This window comes from Salvelinus fontinalis, chromosome 36, assembly GCF_029448725.1.
Source record: "Salvelinus fontinalis isolate EN_2023a chromosome 36, ASM2944872v1, whole genome shotgun sequence".
Classification (NCBI taxonomy): domain Eukaryota; kingdom Metazoa; phylum Chordata; class Actinopteri; order Salmoniformes; family Salmonidae; genus Salvelinus; species Salvelinus fontinalis.
The window spans coordinates 19,882,296-19,900,390 of NC_074700.1; the positions used below are offsets into that span (position 1 = coordinate 19,882,296).

The 18,095-nt window shown below is 44.0% G+C and overlaps 1 protein-coding gene across 1 annotated transcript; it reads left to right on the top strand.

Annotated features, from left to right (window-relative positions):
* Window positions 1-4,651: 4,651 nt before the first annotated feature.
* On the top strand, window positions 4,652-16,343 carry LOC129835472 (C-type lectin domain family 4 member E-like). Its single transcript, XM_055901109.1, has 5 exons — window positions 4,652-4,721; window positions 5,823-5,955; window positions 6,378-6,519; window positions 7,774-7,907; window positions 15,326-16,343. Exons 1-5 carry the CDS (start codon window positions 4,652-4,654, stop codon window positions 15,504-15,506), a joined length of 660 nt encoding a protein of 219 aa, XP_055757084.1. The 3' UTR covers window positions 15,507-16,343.
* Window positions 16,344-18,095: the final 1,752 nt, after the last annotated feature.

The window sequence follows — 18,095 nt, forward strand, 5'->3', positions numbered from 1 at the left end:
GTAAGAGAGGTACTAGAATGGTATATTTCTAAAATAACATTGAGACAGCGGATTGTGAGAGAGGAATGAGAACGGTATCTTTCTAATAGAATGTTGAGATAGTTGATTGTGAGAGAGGAAGTATACTGGTATCTTTCTAATAGAATGTTGAGATAGTTGATTGTGAGAGAGGAAGTATACTGATATATTTCTAAAAGAATGTTGATATAGTTGATTGTGAGAGAGGAAGTATACTGATATATTTCTAAAAGAATGTTGATATAGTTGATTGTGAGAGAGGAAGTATACTGATATATTTCTAAAAGAATGTTGATATAGTTGATTGTGAGAGAGGAACTATACTGAACAAACATATAAATGCAACATGCAACAATTTAAAAGAGTTTACTTAGTTACAGTTAATATGAGGAAATCAGTCAATAGAAATCAATTCATTACACTCAAATCTACGGATTCCACATGACTGGGAATGCAGATATGCATCTGTTTGTATCTGTATCTAAAAAAAAATGGGCCTCACAATGGGCCTCAGGATCTCGTTATGGTATTTTTGTACATTCAAATGGCTAATCAATAAAATGTAGTTGTGTTCGTTGTCCGTAGCTTATTCCTGCTCATACCATAACTCCTCCACCAACACGGGGCACTCTGTTGTTGACATGTTGCCATTAGCAAACTGCTTGCCCACACAACGCCATACGCATGGTCTGCGGTTGTGAGTCTGGTTGCAAAATTCTCTAAAACGACATTGGAGGCGGCTTATGGCAGCGATGAACATTGAATTCTCTGGCAACAGCTCTAGTGTCATTCCTGCAGTCAGAATTCCAATTGCATGCTCCCACAAGACATCTGTGGCATTGTGATGGGTGACAAAACTGCACATTTTAGAGTGGCCTTTTATTGTCCCCTGCACTTGTGTAATCATCATGCTTTTTAATCTGCTTCTTGATATGCCACACCTGTCAGGTGGATAGATTATCTTTGCAAAGTAGAAATGCTCACTAACAGCGATGTAATTTTGTGCACAAACTTTGAGAGCAATAAGCTTTTTGTGTGTATGGAACATTTCTGGGATCTTTTATTTCAGCTCATGAAACATGGGACCAACACTTTACATGTTGAATTTATATTTTTGTTCTGTGTAGACCGGTACATTTCTAATAGAATGTTGAGATAGTGGGTTGTGAGAGAGGAACTTGTCACGATCGTCAAAGGGAGAGAGAGATGACCAAGGCGCAGCGTGTGCAAAATACATCTTCTTTTATTAGAAGAGAGGAAAAACACGAAAACGAACACTATACACAAAACAAACCAAAACAACAAACGACCGTGAAGCTAAATGACGTAAGTGCATGGACAAGCAACAAACGTTCAACATAGACAATTACCCACAAATACATGATGCCTATGGCTGCCTTAAATATGGCTCCCAATCAGAGACAAATGAAAAACATCTGTCTCTGATTGAGAACCACTCAGGCAACCATAGACATACCTAGACACATTCACTCAACCATAGACATACCTAGACACATTCACTCAACACAAACCCATACACTACACCCAACACCCCCTTTACCATATAACCACCCAAACTAGACAAAACACAAACATTCCCCATGTCACACCCCGACCTAACTAAACTAATCAAGAAAATATATCTAGCAAAGGCCAGGGTGTGACAGAACTAGAATGGTACAAATCTAATAGAATGTTGAGATAGTGGATTGTGAGGGAGAAACTAGAATGGTACAAATCTAATTGGGCGTAATCACCATGAGGTTAGTTTTAGTGAAGTAATATAATCACACATGGGGTGCAATACATATAAAATAAGTGAAAAAAAGGAACCATCTCTTTCTTCATCTCTCTGTAACCATAGGAGTAGCCGAACGTGAAGAAGATGTCACATACTCTGAGGTTAGAAGACCTGGAGGTAGAGCTAGTGAGCAGGAGGATCCTGGGAAAGGTGAGATGTGTGTGTGTTACAGTTAGCTACGGGTTACATTAAGTACCCCTTATTTAACCTGTTAGGTTCTAATTGTTCAGAGTAAATAACTCATGGACACTAGAGAAGCTTTAACCAAGTTAAATTCTTCCCAAAGGGTCGTTACAGCTGTAATTCAGACAAAAACATGTTCTCACCATCACAAGTAGATATACTCCACTTCGGACACTCCTCCTTCTCTAATCCTTACATTTTATGGTTCCACGGGAAGAGGGTACTGGGATAATAAACCCTTATTTCCTTCAAGCGATCTGACCTGACATCCTGACCTCAACCCCTCCTTCGCCTAATCTACAGATGTCCATCCGCTTCCCCTATAGCAATCCTGTGATCTCCTCACGTCCACCCTACACATTCCAAAGACATCTGTCTTTCTACAGAGACCCATTACCTCCTGACATAAAACCCAGTTTCTTTCACTCCTTATACACTATGTGTCTGATCTATCATGTCTTTAATGCCTCAATGTTCAAAGTTTACCCCAAATCTAACAAACCTTTCGACCTTTTAACCTCTGACACCCACTCCTTTTACAGGAAGGGACCCTGGCAATAGTGACCCCACTCCCCTAGTGGGGTCAAAGGCTACAATCCCTGAGGGAGGGTCTGGGAGAGTTCCCGTGATGACCCTGGTGTGTCTCTGTGTTCTACTGCTGGGCTTGGCTATCACTCTGGGAGTCCTCTGTGAGTTTATAAACATTATACTGAACCCTGACCCTTTTACACTACTGAACCCTTTTACACTACTGAACCCTTTTACACTACTGAAACCTTTTACACTACTGAACCCTTTTACACTACTGAACCCTTTTACACTACTGAAACCTTTTACACTACTGAACCCTTTTACACTACTGAACCCTTTTACACTACTGAACCCTTTTACACTACTGAACCCTTTTACACTACTGAACCCTTTTACATTACTGAACCCTTTTACACTACTGAACCCTTTTACATTACTGAACCCTTTTACATTACTGAACCGAGCTGGACTGGTTATGCATCCACCATAGTTGCTGGCCTGGAACTCTGCTGAAAAGGACAATGTGCCCAAAAAATATCCAAGCCAACCCAGACCAGTACATTTCAGGTGGGTTCGATAGTGACAAACACCAGAGAAAAACCACAACCCTCCATCTTGTCTCCTTGTCTCTGTTCCAGATGCTTCCAACATGACTAGTCTTCAAGCTGAGGGGGCCCTCTTTGCCCAGATGAAAGAGAATCTAACAGGTGAGAATATCAATGATCCAGAGATCTTCACCATGATCAAACCCTTATATAAATGTTTGAGAGAATCCTTCATTTAAATCATTAAGATGCAGTTTGCCTATGAGGGACTGGCTCAGATTAAAATACTGCAGTTTCACTGTAATAGATAAATAAAATATTGTTTCATTTTAATAGGACTATGGTTAGATAAGAGGTCATTCAAGCTTGTACAAGGTTTACGTACTTACTTTATGGTTAGATATGTAACTAAATTCATGTTATTCCTCCATATTATTTGCTCTTTCATAACAGGGAAACTGCATGACCTGCAAGACAGCTATAAGAGACTACAGAATGAGACCCTCATCATAACAGGTAGGTAGTCGAGAACAGGACTCAACTGAACTACAAGACAGCTATAAGAGACTACAGAATGAGACCCTCATCATAATAGGTAGGTAGTCTAGAACAGGACTCAACTGAACTACAAGTCAGCTATAAGAGACTACAGAATGAGACCCTCATCATAACAGGTAGGTAGTCTAGAACATGACTCAACTGAACTACAAGACAGCTATAAGAGACTACAGAATGAGACCCTCATCATAACAGGTAGGTAGTCTAGAACATGACTCAACTGAACTACAAGACAGCTATAAGAGACTACAGAATGAGACCCTCATCATAACAGGTAGGTAGTCTAGAACAAGACTCAACTGAACTACAAGACAGCTATAAGAGACTACAGAATGAGACCCACATCATAACAGGTAGGTAGTCTAGAACAGGACTCAACTGAACTACAAGACAGCTATAAGAGACTACAGAATGAGACCCTCATCATAACAGGTAGGTAGTCTAGAACATGACTCAACTGACATGGGACTGACTGGCCACAATGCTCCTATTCATATCATATATTCATTCATTATTAATGTGAAGTTTAAAAGTGGAAGTTGAACCCAATTTAACTCAAACTTCTCATTTCAGTACAAAGTTCCATGTTATCAAGGTTAGGATTACATATACAGTAGTATTGCTTCCCCAAAACATATTATTTGAATATTGTATATGCTACCATTGTAATGTGTATGAGGAAGCAAAGGGGTTTTAGTTGACTAGGAAAGACTTCTGGCCCTAATGGAAACCTAGTCCTATCAGTGTGGTGAAGTGTATTGGAAAGTCATTTTGTGTAAGGACCGACGCTGGAGACGAGCAGCAGGTACGGGGAGTTGACATTTAATTAGGAACAGACAAAGAGCAAGACAGAAACAGCGTCAGCACACAGATACATAACGACAATCAATGCAGCAGCGGGGAACAGAGATGGGGAAATGACAAATATAGGGAAGGTAATAAACAGGTGATTTAGTCCAGGTGAGTCCAATAATACGTTGATGCGCGTGACGGGGAAAGGCAGGTGTTCGTACTGATGGTGGCAGGAGTGAGTAATGCTGGGGAGCCTGACGCCTTTGAGCACCAGGGAGGGGGAGCGGGAGCAGGCGTGACAATTTTGTACTTCAAATGTTTTGTTCGTCAAAGACATACCTTTGTATTATGGCCTTAATTCAACAGTTATTTTATAATAAAGGAAAATATATTTTAAAAAATATATGTATATATTTTGATTCGATTAACACTTTTTTGTTACTACATGATTCCATATGTGTTTTTTCATAGTTTTAATGTCTTTACTATTATTCTACAATGTAGAATATAGTACAAATGTATGAAAAACCCTTGAATGAGTAGGTTTGTCCAAACTTTTGACTGGTACTGTACATATTTTAAATAATATATACACTACCGTTCAAAAGTTTGGGGTCACTTAGAAATGTCCTTGTTTTTGAAAGAAAAGCAATTTTTCTGTCCATTAAAATAACATCAAATTGATCAGAAATACAGTGTAGACATTGTTAATTTTGTAAATGACTATTGTAGCTGGAAATGACAGATTTTTTATGGAATATCTACATAGGCGTACAGAGGCCCATTGTCAGCAACCATCACTCCTGTGTTCCAATGGCACGTTGTGTTAGTTAGTCCAAGTTTATAATTTTAAAAGTCTAGTTGATCATTAGAAAACCCTTTTGCAGTTATGTTAGCACAGCTGAAACTGTTGTCCTGATTAAAGAAGCAATAAAACCTGCCTTCTTTAGAATTGTTGAGTATCTGGAGCATCAGCTTTTGTGGGTTCGATTACAGGCTCAAAATGGCCAGAAACAAAGCCCTTTCTTCTGAAAATCGTCGGTCTATTCCTGTTCAGAGAAATGAAGGCTATTCCATGCGAGAAATTGCCAAGAAACCGAAGATCTCGTACAATGCTGTGTACTACTCCCTTCACAGAACAGCGCAAACTGGCTCTAACCAGGATAGAAAGAGGAGTGGGAGGCCCCGGTGCCCAACTGAGCAAGAGGACAAGTACATTAGAGTGTCTAGTTTGAGAAACAGATGCCTCACAAGTCCTAAACTGCCAGCTTCCTTAAATAGTACCCGCAAAACACATCAACAGTGAAGAGGCGACTCCGGGATGCTGGCCTTCTAGGCAGAGTTGCAAAGAAAAAGCCATATCTCAGACTGGCCAATAAAAATAAAAGATTAAGATGGGGAAAATATTCTAATAAGATATCAATCTATTCTGTTCTCAGTCCAGAGAGAGCTGTTATCCTCAGAGCTACAAGACTGTAATGCCAACCTTACTAGGGTCAAAGATCTCCTGGCAACCATCCAAGGTTAGTTCTATCCTCCTCCCATGCATGAGAGTACAAAAGTGGATGCCTCATGGAAATTCATAATATACCATATATTGTAGTACTGAATATTATACTGTATTATATTGTACTTATATTATTATGCTGTATTTACTGGATATACATATAAATATAGGATATACTGTAGTACTGAATATTCTACTGTATTATACTGTATATCCTGGATATACATATAAATATAGTATATACTGTCGTACTGTAAGTCATCAAATACAAATTGCATCTCATTGTCTCTTGTCTCCTTGTCTTCTGGTGTGTTCTTGTCTCTCCTCTCTCTCTTCCAGGGAATCAGAAGTGATGTATCACAGGATATAGAAGTGAAGTTATCGCATTTCAATGATGTTATCTCTTCTCTCTTCTAGGGAATCAGAAGAGATGTAATGCCAGTCAGCTGTGTTCTCCTGGCTGGGAGTTCTACAATGGATCATGTTACTACTTCTCTCAAGACAAACTGACCTGGGAACAGAGTCAGTACGCCTGCATCCGTGACGGAGGACACCTGGTCATCATAGAGAGTCAGCAGGAGCAGGTAAGATTGGAGGTGTAGAACACATATATATACAAAAGTACATGGACACCCCTTCAAGTCAGTCACACCCGTTGCTGACAGGTGAATAAAATTGATTACACAGCCATGCAACCTCCATAGACAAACTTTGCAGTTGAATGGCCTTACTGAAGAGCTCAGTGACTTTCAACGTGGCACCGTCATAGGATGCCACCTTTCCAACAAGTCAGTTCCATTTTTGCCCTGCTAAGGCTTCCCTGGTCAACTGTGACTGCTGTTATTGTGAAGTGGCTCAGCCGCGAAGTGGTAGGTCACACAAGCTCACAGAACGGGACCGCAGAGTGTTGAAGCGCATAGCAGTCTGGACAAATCTGCGTTTGGTGGATGCCAGGAGAGCGCTACCTGTCCCAATGCATAGTGCCAACTGTAAAATCTGGGGCAGTTCTTCATGGTTCGGGCCCCTTAGTTCCAGTGAAGGGAAATCTTAAAACTACAGAATACAATGACATTCCAAACAATTTTGTGCTTCCAACTTTGTGGCTACAGTTTGGGGCCCGTTCCTGTTCCAGCATGTCAATGCCCCCATGCACAAAGCGATGTCCTTACAGAAATGGTTTGTCGAGATCGGTGTGGAAGAACTTGACGGGCCTGCTCAGAGCCATGACCTCAACCCCATCGAACACCTTTGGGATGAATAGGAATGTCGACTGCGAGCCAGGCCTAATCGCCCAACATCAGTGCCTGACCTCAATAAGGATCTTGTGGCTTAATGGAATTAAGTCCCCACAGCAATGTTCCAACATCTGGTGGAAAGACTTCCAAGAAGAGTGGAGGCTTTTATAGAAGCAAAGGTGGGACCAATTCCATATTAATGCCCATGATTTTGGAATGAGATGTTTAACGAGCAGGTGTCCACATACTTTTGCTCATTTAGTGTAATTTATTGCTACTTGACTCTCACATAATGGGCAGACTTCAAGTTAGGATACATCCTTCTTTCAGTATCTCTGTGTTTTGCATGTCGGTCTCAATTGGTTGATTTTAGTGGAAAGCAGACAGGGTTCTCGCTCTTTAAGTTAAAAATATACTTTATTTAGAATAGTATAAAAAATGAATGTTCAGCCATCAAGGCTTTCATCAGGATGAGAAGCGTTGTGTTGTTTTCTCCATAGGAGTTTATAAAACAGAGAGTTGTAACACTGGGAATTAATCCTTATGAACACAGCCCCTGGATTGGACTGACAGATGAGAAGCGTTGTGTTGTTTTCTCCATAGGAGTTTATAAAACAGAGAGTTGTAACACTGGGAATGGATCCTTATGAACACAGCCCCTGGATTGGACTGACAGATGAGAAGCAAGAGAAAGTGTGGGTCTGGATGGACAATACAGCTCTTAATGAGAACCTCAAGTAAGGATGTTTTTAAGGCCTTTATTCGCACACATCTACACTCACAGGCACGCGCTTCACATTCAACACACACACTCAAAGACACACACACACAAGGACAAAGCAGCTGTACACTCAAAAGCACAGCGTTGTATACATAGTTTTGTAAGCCTTGTACAGTTGAGGCCAAATATATTGGCACCCTTGCACTTTTATCAAATAATTCCATATTTCTTCTCAAATAAGTTGAAATAGAAAAAATACCTTTGAAATTCACACTTTGTTATTGGATCTTCATGGCATCGACAATGTGCTTGGAGCCAGTACTTGATTGCGCAGCCTTTGACCATCATAACTGAAGACAAATGCTTCTTGTAGCCACCAATGAGCTTGCTGCGCCTTTCTACTGGCAATTTGGCCCAGTATTTAGCAGCAAACCGCTCTAATTCTTCAATGTTTGAGGGGTGCCCTCCACCAACTGCTGTTTTGGCCGGCAGGTAGCCTAGCGAATAGAGCTAAACCGAAAGGTTGCTGATTGGAATACCCGAGCCGACAAGGTGAAACAATCTGATGTGCCTTTGAGCTTCATTTGTGGCGTACTACTATAGCTGACCCTGTAAAACAACACATTTCACTACACCTATCCGGTGACATTATTGGGAGGATATCGGCAATTAATTTTGGATGTGATTCAGATCTGGACTCATTGCTGGCCACTCTAGAACAGTCCAGCGTTTCTTCCCGGACCATTTCTGGGTGCTTTTTGATGTGTGTTTGGGGTTGTTGTCCTGCTGGAAGACCCACAACATTCAATGGAGACTCAGTTTTTGGACACTAGGTTTAACATTGGACTCCAAAACACCTTGATAATCTGCTGATTTCATGATGCCTTGCGCATGTTCAAGGCCCCCAGGACCAGATGCAAACCTCCCCCATGTTTGATTGTAGGGAGGGTGTTATTTTCGTTGAATGCTTCATTTGGTCATCGGTAAACACAGTGCTGATCTGTAACTCAAATTTAGTTTTGTTTGTTTGTGGCCAGCGAAGAGTCCAGATCTAAATCACATCCATAACCTATGGCCAGAGCAGAAAACAGCATTTGGTGGAGGGCACCACTCAAATTGAAGAATTAGAGCAGTTTGTTGCTAAATACTGGGCCAAATTGAAGAATTAGAGCAGTTTGTTGCTAAATACTGGGCCAAATTGTCACGACTTCTACCGAAGTCGTTGCCTCTCCTTGTCCGGGCGGTGTTCGGCGGTCGACTTCACCGGCCTTCTAGCCATCATCGATCCACTTTTCATTTTCCATTGGTTTTGTCTTGTCTTCCCACACACCTGTTGTCAATCCCATTCATTACCTGTTGTGTATTTAACCCTCTGTTTCCCTTCATGTGTTTGTCAGAGATTGTTCGTTGTCAAGTGTTGTGTTGTTTGTGTATAGGTGTGCGATGGGTCTTCGTACCCAGATTTATATTATATTTTTCCGTGAGTGTTATGGAGCAGATTACTGGGACTTTAATTAAAGTACTCCATGCTACACTCTATTTTGACTCTCCTGCGCCTGACTTCCTCTGCCACTTATACACGCCATTGTGACAGAATCTCTGACCATATAATATATGAAGTCAGCAGGAGAGGACACGACGGCCATGGAGGTGGAAAAGCGCGTTATGGAACAAGCGAAGGAGATTGACTGTTTGAGCGCCATCATGGATCGTATTGTCCAGAATATGGATCGCTGGGAGAGACAGGGAGTTTCTCCAGCGCCTCCACTGCCACAACTGGGATTTACCGTTAACGCGTTTTCCCCACCTGAACCTAACAAAATCCGTTTACCCCTACCCACGGGTTACAACGGAGATACTGCTGGCTGCCAGGGTTTCCTCCTTAAACTGAACTTATATCTGGCCACGGTCTCCCCAGTACCATCCGACCGGGAGAAGAGTTCCGCCCTCGTCTCATGCCTCACCGGGAAAGCCCGGGAGTGGGCCAGCGCTGTGTGTAGAGAGGAGAATGCGGCGTTGGACCATTTTGAGGAGTTCACCCTTTATTTCAGGAGAGTATTCGACCATCCTCCCGAAGGAAAAACGGCGGGTGAGCTCCTCTATCATCTGAGGCAGGGGACGAGGAGTGCCCAGGAGTTTGCTTTGGAGTTTAGGACCTTGGCTGCCGGCGCTGGATGGAGCGACAGGGCCCTGATCGACCATTACCGTTGTAGCCTACGCGAGGACGTCCGTCGGGAGCTGGCCTGTAGAGACACCACCCTTAACTTCGACCAGCTGGTGGACATGTCCATCAGGCTGGACAACATGCTGGCTACTCGTGGACGTCTAGATCGGGGTCTGGTTGTTCCATCCTCCCGCACCCTCTCTCCCTCCCAATGGAATTGGGAGGGACGGTGCGCCGGGAGACCGGAGGGGGTTCCCGCTCGAGCACCATCTATGGTCGCAGAGATCACACTGCTGGTCGGTGCCGGGTTGGTTCCTCTGAGAATAGAGAAGGCAGGCAGGGCACTCTGGCATCACCCCAGGTGAGTAGGCACCATTCTCATCCAGAGCCCTCTGTTGCACTTATGTTTGTCTCTGTCACTTTTCCGGATTTTTCCCTGCAGTCCCAGTATAAGGCGCTAGTAGATTCAGGCGCGGCTGGAAATTTCATTAATAAAAATTTAGCTCATAGTTTAGGGCTTCCTATTGTGTCTGTGGATATGCCTGTTCCTATTCATGCCTTAGATAGTCGACCATTAGGGTCAGGTTTTATCAGGGAGGTCACCGCACCGTTGAATATGATAACGCAGGAGGGTCACAAGGAGAAGATTAGTCTTTTCCTTATTGATTCCCCTGCGTATTCTGTGGTGCTAGGTCTACCCTGGTTAGCGTGTCATAACCCCACTGTTTCTTGGCCACAGAGGGCTCTCACGGGGTGGTCGCGAGAGTGCTCAGGTAGGTGTTTAGGGGTTTCCGTTGGTGCTACTACGGTGGAAAGTCCAGACCAGGTCTCCACCGTGCGCATTCCCCCTGAATATGCCGATTTGGCACTCGCCTTCTGTAAAAAGAAGGCGACTCAATTACCACCCCATCGACAGGGGGATTGTGCGATAGATCTCCTGGTAGACGCTGCATATCCCAGGAGTCACGTGTATCCCCTGTCGCAAGCGGAGACGGTGGCTATGGATTCATATATCTCTGAATCCCTGCGTCAGGGGTTCATTCAGCCATCCATTTCACCCGCTTCTTCGAGTTTCTTTTTTGTGAAGAAGAAGGATGGTGGTTTACGCCCGTGCATTGATTATCGAGGTCTCAATAAAATCACGGTGAAATATAGTTACCCGCTACCTCTGATAAATACAGTTATGGAATCAATGCGCGGGGCACGCTTCTTCACAAAATTGGATCTCAGGAGTGCGTATAATCTGGTGCGTATTCGGAAGGGTGATGAGTGGAAGACGGCATTTAGCACCACCTCAGGTCATTATGAGTACCTGGTCATGCCATATGGGTTGATGAATGCTCCATCAGTCTTCCAATCATTTGTAGATGAGATCTTCAGGGACCTGCACGGGCAGGGTGTAGTGGTGTATATAGATGATATTCTGATATACTCCGCTACCCGCGCCGAGCATGTGTCCCTGGTGCGCAGGATGCTTGGTCGCCTGTTGGAGCATGATCTATATGTCAAGGCTGAGAAATGCTTGTTCTTCCAACAATCCATCTCCTTCCTAGGGCATCGGATTTCCACTTCAGGAGTGGAAATGGAGAGCGACCGCATTACAGCCGTGCGTAATTGGCCGACTCCAACCACGGTAAAGGAGGTGCAGCGTTTTTTGGGGTTTGCCAATTACTACCGGAGATTTATCCGGGGTTTTGGTCAGGTTGCGGCTCCCATTACCTCACTGCTAAAGGGGGGCCCGGTGCGCTTGCAGTGGTCGGCTGAGGCGAACAGGGCTTTTGGACACCTGAAGACTCTGTTTACCTCGGCGCCTGTGTTGGCTCATCCGGATCCCTCTTTGCCATTCATGGTAGAGGTGGACGCATCCGAAGCTGGGATAGGAGCAGTGCTCTCTCAGCGTTCGGGTGTGCCACTGAAGCTTCGCCCCTGTGCTTTTTTTTCGAAGAAGCTCAGCCCGGCGGAGCGAAACTATGATGTGGGGGACCGAGAGCTGTTAGCTGTCGTAGAGGCCTTGAAGGTGTGGAGGCACTGGCTTGAGGGGGCTAAACACCCTTTTCTCATCTGGACTGACCACCGCAATCTGGAGTACATCCGGCAGGCGAAGAGAATGAATCCTCGCCAGGCAAGGTGGGCCATGTTTTTCACTCGTTTTGTGTTTACTCTTACTTACAGACCAGGCTCCCAGAACGTCAAGGCAGACGCATTGTCTTGGCTGTATGACACAGAGTAGCGGTCCATGGATCCCACTCCCATACTCCCAGCTTCGTGTTTGGTGGCGCCAGTAGTGTGGGAGCTGGACGCGGACATTGAGCTGGCGTCACGTGCAGAGCCCTCTCCTCCTGAGTGTCCAGCTGGTCGTCTGTACGTTCCGTCTGCTGTCCGCGACCGATTGATCTATTGGGCTCACACGTCACCCTCCTCTGGTCATCCTGGGATAGGTCGGACGATGCGCTGTCTTGATGGGAGGTACTGGTGGCCCACTTTAGCTAAGGACGTGAGGATTTATGTTTCCTCCTGCTCGGTGTGCGCCCAGGGCAAGGCTCCTAGACACCTGCCTAGAGGTAAGCTTCAACCTTTACCTGTTCCTCAACGGCCGTGGTCGCACCTGTCGGTGGATTTTTTGACTGATCTTCCACCTTCACAGGGTTACACCACGATCTTGGTCGTTGTGGATCGGTTTTCGAAGTCCTGTCGTCTCCTCCCTTTGCCCGGTCTCCCTACGGCCTTACAAACTGCAGAGGCCCTGTTTACACACGTTTTCCGGCACTATGGGGTGCCTGAGGATATAGTGTCTGATCGGGGTCCCCAGTTCACATCAAGGGTCTGGAAGGCGTTCATGGAACGTCTGGGGATCTCGGTTAGTCTTACCTCAGGTTTTCACCCCGAGAGTAATGGGCAGGTGGAGAGAGTTAACCAGGATGTGGGCAGGTTTCTGCGGTCCTATTGCCAGGACCGGCCGGGGGAGTGGGCGAAGTTCGTGCCCTGGGCAGAGATGGCCCAGAACTCGCTACGTCACTCCTCCACTAACCTTACTCCTTTTCAATGTGTATTAGGGTATCAGCCGGTTCTGGCTCCTTGGCATCAGAGTCAGACCGAGGCTCCTGCGGTGGACAATTGGTTTCGGCACGCTGAGGAAACCTGGGAGGCAGCCCACGTCCACCTTCAGCGTGCCATAAGGCGCCAGAAAATTGGCGCAGACCGTCGCCGCAGTGAGGCCCCGGTGTTCGCACCAGGGGACAGGGTCTGGCTCTCGACCCGAAACCTGCCCCTCCGCCTGCTCTGCCGGAAGCTGGGTCCGCGGTTTGTGGGGCCGTTTAAAGTCCTGAGAGTGAACGAGGTATGTTATAGGTTACAACTGCCCACTAATTACCGTATTAACCCCTCGTTCCATGTGTCTCTCCTCAGGCCGGTGGTGGCTGGCCCGCTCCAGGAGGCTGAAGTGCGTGAAGTTCCTCCGCCTCCTCTAGACATCGAGGGGGTCCCGGCGTACTCTGTTCGATCCATTTTGGATTCGAGACGTCGGGCGAGGGGCCTTCAGTACCTCGTGGACTGGGAGGGGTACGGGCCGGAGGAGAGATGCTGGGTTCCGGTGGAGGACGTTTTAGATCCTTCTATGTTAAAAGAATTCCACCGCCTCCATCCGGATCGCCCTGCACCTCGCCCTCCGGGTCGTCCCCGAGGTCGGTGTCGACGCGCTGCTGGAGCCGCGCGTCAGGGGGGGGGTAATGTCACGACTTCTACCGAAGTCGTTGCCTCTCCTTGTCCGGGCGGTGTTCGGCGGTCGACTTCACCGGCCTTCTAGCCATCATCGATCCACTTTTCATTTTCCATTGGTTTTGTCTTGTCTTCCCACACACCTGTTGTCAATCCCATTCATTACCTGTTGTGTATTTAACCCTCTGTTTCCCTTCATGTGTTTGTCAGAGATTGTTCGTTGTCAAGTGTTGTGTTGTTTGTGTATAGGTGTGCGATGGGTCTTCGTACCCAGATTTGTATTATATTTTTCCGTGAGTGTTATGGAGCAAATTACTGGGACTTTAATTAAAGTACTCCATTCTACACTCTATTTGACTCTCCTGCGCCTGACTTCCTCTGCCACTTATACACGCCATTGTGACACAAATTGAATAATTAGAGCAGTTTGTTGCTAAATACTGGGCCAAATTGAAGAATTAGAGTAGTTTGTTGCTAAATACTGGGCCAAATTGAAGAATTAGAGCAGTTTGTTGCTAAATACTGGGCCAAACTGAAGAATTAGAGCAGTTTGTTGCTAAATACTGGGCCAAATTGAAGAATTAGAGCAGTTTGTTGCTAAATACTGGGCCAAATTGAAGAATTAGAGCAGTTTGTTGCTAAATACTGGGCCAAATTGAAGAATTAGAGCAGTTTGTTGCTAAATACTGGGCCAAATTGAAGAATTAGAGTAGTTTGTTGCTAAATACTGGGCCAAATTGAAGAATTAGAGATGTTTGTTGCTAAATACTGGGCCAAACTGAAGAATTAGAGCAGTTTGTTGCTAAATACTGGGCCAAATTGAAGAATTAGAGCAGTTTGTTGCTAAATACTGGGCCAAACTGAAGAATTAGAGCAGTTTGTTGCTAAATACTGGGCCAAATTGAAGAATTAGAGCAGTTTGTTGCTAAATACTGGGCCAAATTGAAGAATTAGAGCAGTTTGTTGCTAAATACTGGGCCAAATTGAAGAATTAGAGCAGTTTGTTGCTAAGTACTGGGCCAAATTGAAGAATTAGAGATGTTTGTTGCTAAATACTGGGCCAAATTGAAGAATTAGAGCAGTTTGTTGCTAAATACTGGGCCAAATTGAAGAATTAGAGCAGTTTGTTGCTAAATACTGGGCCAAATTGAAGAATTAGAGCAGTTTGTTGCTAAATACTGGGCCAAACTGAAGAATTAGAGCAGTTTGTTGCTAAATACTGGGCCAAACTGAAGAATTAGAGCAGTTTGTTGCTAAACACTGGGCCAAACTGAAGAATTAGAGCAGTTTGTTGCTAAACACTGGGCCAAATTGCCAGTCGAAAGGTGCAGCAGATTATTGATGGCTTCAAGAAGCATTTGTCTTGAGTGATCTTGGCCAAAGGCTATGCAATCAAGTACTAGCTCCGGGGTGCCAATCATTTTGTCCATGCCATTTGTCTTTATTTTATAAATTAAAATTGTAAAAATCCATGGTGCCAATATATTTGGTCGCAAATATTTATTTATTCTGGGACATACTGTATGGAGTAATGGGTTCTCTTCTCCCTTTTCTAGGTACTGGGACTCTAAAGAACCAAATAACCATGGGCCTAAAGGTGAAGTAGAAAACTGTGTCCGAATTGGTCAACACTGTTCCAGAGATAAAAATTGTTGGTTTGACTTTCCATGTGCCGAACCATCTAAGAGAATCTGTGAGAGTCGTGCAGTCTGTGAAAGTCGGCCAGCCACTCCATAGTGAAGCCAAATGTAGTGTATTGAATGAGTAACCAGCACAAGGCACCGTATTGTTGAGTAGTATATAGGGCCAGTTTCCTTGACACAGATCAAACCTACACTCTTAGAAAAAAGGGTTCCAAAAGGGTTTTTCAGCTGTCCCCATAGGAGAACCCTTTTTGACTCCAGGTAGAACCCTTTTTAACTCCAGGTAGAACACTTGTGTGTTCCGTGTAGATGAAGAACTCTCTGTTGAAAGGGTTCCACATGGAACCCAAAAGGATTCTACCTGGAACCAAAAACACTACTTCAAAGGGTTTTCCTAAGGGGATGACCAAAAAATATTTTAGGTTTTAGATAGCCCATTTTTTTCTAAGAGTGTATTGCTGGACTAAGCATGTTCAATGTCGTTTTGATTAATGTAGAGTACTACCTTCATTTGAGCTTATGTCCACACAACAAATACTTCTGCTTTTAGCTATAATTGACTGTCATACCTGTGTAGTTCCTCCACATAGCCAGCTGGATCTGACAGATACTACTGAAATGGATTTAACTGTTCTATATATATTGGTAAATATGCTTTCTCATGTAACATTTGACATGTTAGTTCATTAACAGACGCTGTTGTCCACAGTGACCTACAATTAGTACATTTTAGTGAATAATTAGATATACAGATCAATACAGTAGTATTAGAGAACATATTTAACCTGTATGGTTTAGTCTGTATGGTTTAACCTGTATGGTTTAGTCTGTATGGTTTAACCTGTATGGTTTAGCCTGTATGGGTTAGTCTGTATGGTTTAGTCTGTATGGTTTAGTCTGTATGGTTTAGTCTGTATGGTTTAGTCTGTATGGTTTAACCTGTATGGGTTAGCTTACATGGTTTAGCCTGTATGGCTTAGCCTGTATGGTTTAGTCTGTATGGTTTAACCTGTATGGGTTAGCTTGCATGGTTTAGCCTGTATGGTTTAGCCTGTATGGTTTAGTCTGTATCGTTTAACCTGTATGGTTTAGTCTGTATGGTTTAGCCTGTATGGTTTAGTCTGTATGGTTTAGTCTGTATGGTTTAACCTGTATGGGTTAGCTTACATGGTTTAGCCTGTATGGCTTAGCCTGTATGGTTTAGTCTGTATGGTTTAACCTGTATGGGTTAGCTTGCATGGTTTAGCCTGTATGGTTTAGCCTGTATGGTTTATTCTGTATCGTTTAACCTGTATGGTTTAGCTTGCATGGTTTAGCCTGCATGGTTTAGCCTGTATGGTTTAGTCTGTATGGTTTAACCTGTATGGGTTAGCTTACATGGTTTAGCCTGCATGGTTTAGCCTGTATGGTTTAGCCTGTATGGTTTAGTCTGTATGGTTTCACCTGTATGGGTTAGCTTGCATGGTTTAGCCTGTATGGTTTAGTCTGTATGGTTTAGCCTGTATGGTTTATCCTGTATGGTTTAGCCTGTATGGTTTAGTCTGTATGGTTTAGCCTGTATGGTTTAGCCTGTATGGTTTAGCCTGTATGGTTTAGTCTGTATGGTTTAGTCTGTATGGTTTAGTCTGTATGGTTTAGCCTGCATGGTTTAGCCTGTATGGTTTAGCCTGTATGGTTTAGTCTGTATGGTTTCACCTGTATGGGTTAGCTTGCATGGTTTAGCCTGTATGGTTTAGTCTGTATGGTTTAGCCTGTATGGTTTATCCTGTATGGTTTAGCCTGTATGGTTTAGCCTGTATGGTTTAGCCTGTATGGTTTAGTCTGTATGGTTTAGCCTGTATGGTTTAGTTTGTATGGTTTAGCCTGTATGGTTTAGCCTGTATGGTTTAGTCTGTATGGTTTAGCCTGTATGGTTTAGCCTGTATGGTTTAGCCTGTATGGTTTAGTCTGTATGGTTTAACCTGCATGGGTTAGCTTGCATGGTTTAGCCTGTATGGTTTAGTCTGTATGGTTTAACCTGTATGGTTTAGTTTGTATGGTTTAGCCTGTATGGTTTAGTCTGTATGGTTTAGCCTGTATGGGTTGACTGTCATCTCAACCTTCTATTCAGGAAAATGTAACTAGGTTGTTGTTCTAACGATAGGATAAAAAAAATGTATTCAGTTGATTTATAGATTTATTTCTAACAATGGGATTGATTAATTCTGCTGTTTTTACAGATTTATTTGTATGTGCATGTCAGGAGAAGCAGGTATGGGGAGTCAGACATTTATTCGGGAACAGACAGAACAAGACAGGAACAGCATCAGCACATGGGTAACACGGACATATGACAAACAATGCAGCAGCGGGGAACAGAGCTGGGGAACTGACAAATATAGGGGAGGTAATAAACAGGTGATTGAGTGAGTCCAGGTGAGTCCAATATCGCTGAAGCGCGTGACAAGGGAAGACAGGTGTGCATAAATGATGGTGGCAGGAGTGAGTAATGCAGGGCAGCCTGGCGCCCTCGAGCGCCAGGGGGGAAAGAGCGGGAGCAGGCGTTACAGTGCAGGTCTAATAGATGGAATTAGACATGAAGTAATACATAAATAAACATTTCATGATCTAAATGTTTTATGTTCAAAATTTGCTGTGTTTGCGGTTCAGTATCTGAGTCTATGTGTCACGCCCTGGCCTTAGT

Excerpts from the sequence above, each read along its gene's own strand:
- LOC129835472 (XM_055901109.1), top strand. The coding sequence starts at position 4,652 with ATGGTGGCAGGAGTGAGTAATGCTGGGGAGCCTGACGCCTTTGAGCAC. Across the intron at positions 5,956-6,377 it reads CTGGCAACCATCCAAGGTTA|TCAGCTGTGTTCTCCTGGCT; the intron begins GTTCTATCCTCC and ends ATGTAATGCCAG. Across the intron at positions 6,520-7,773 it reads TAGAGAGTCAGCAGGAGCAG|GAGTTTATAAAACAGAGAGT; the intron begins GTAAGATTGGAG and ends TTTTCTCCATAG.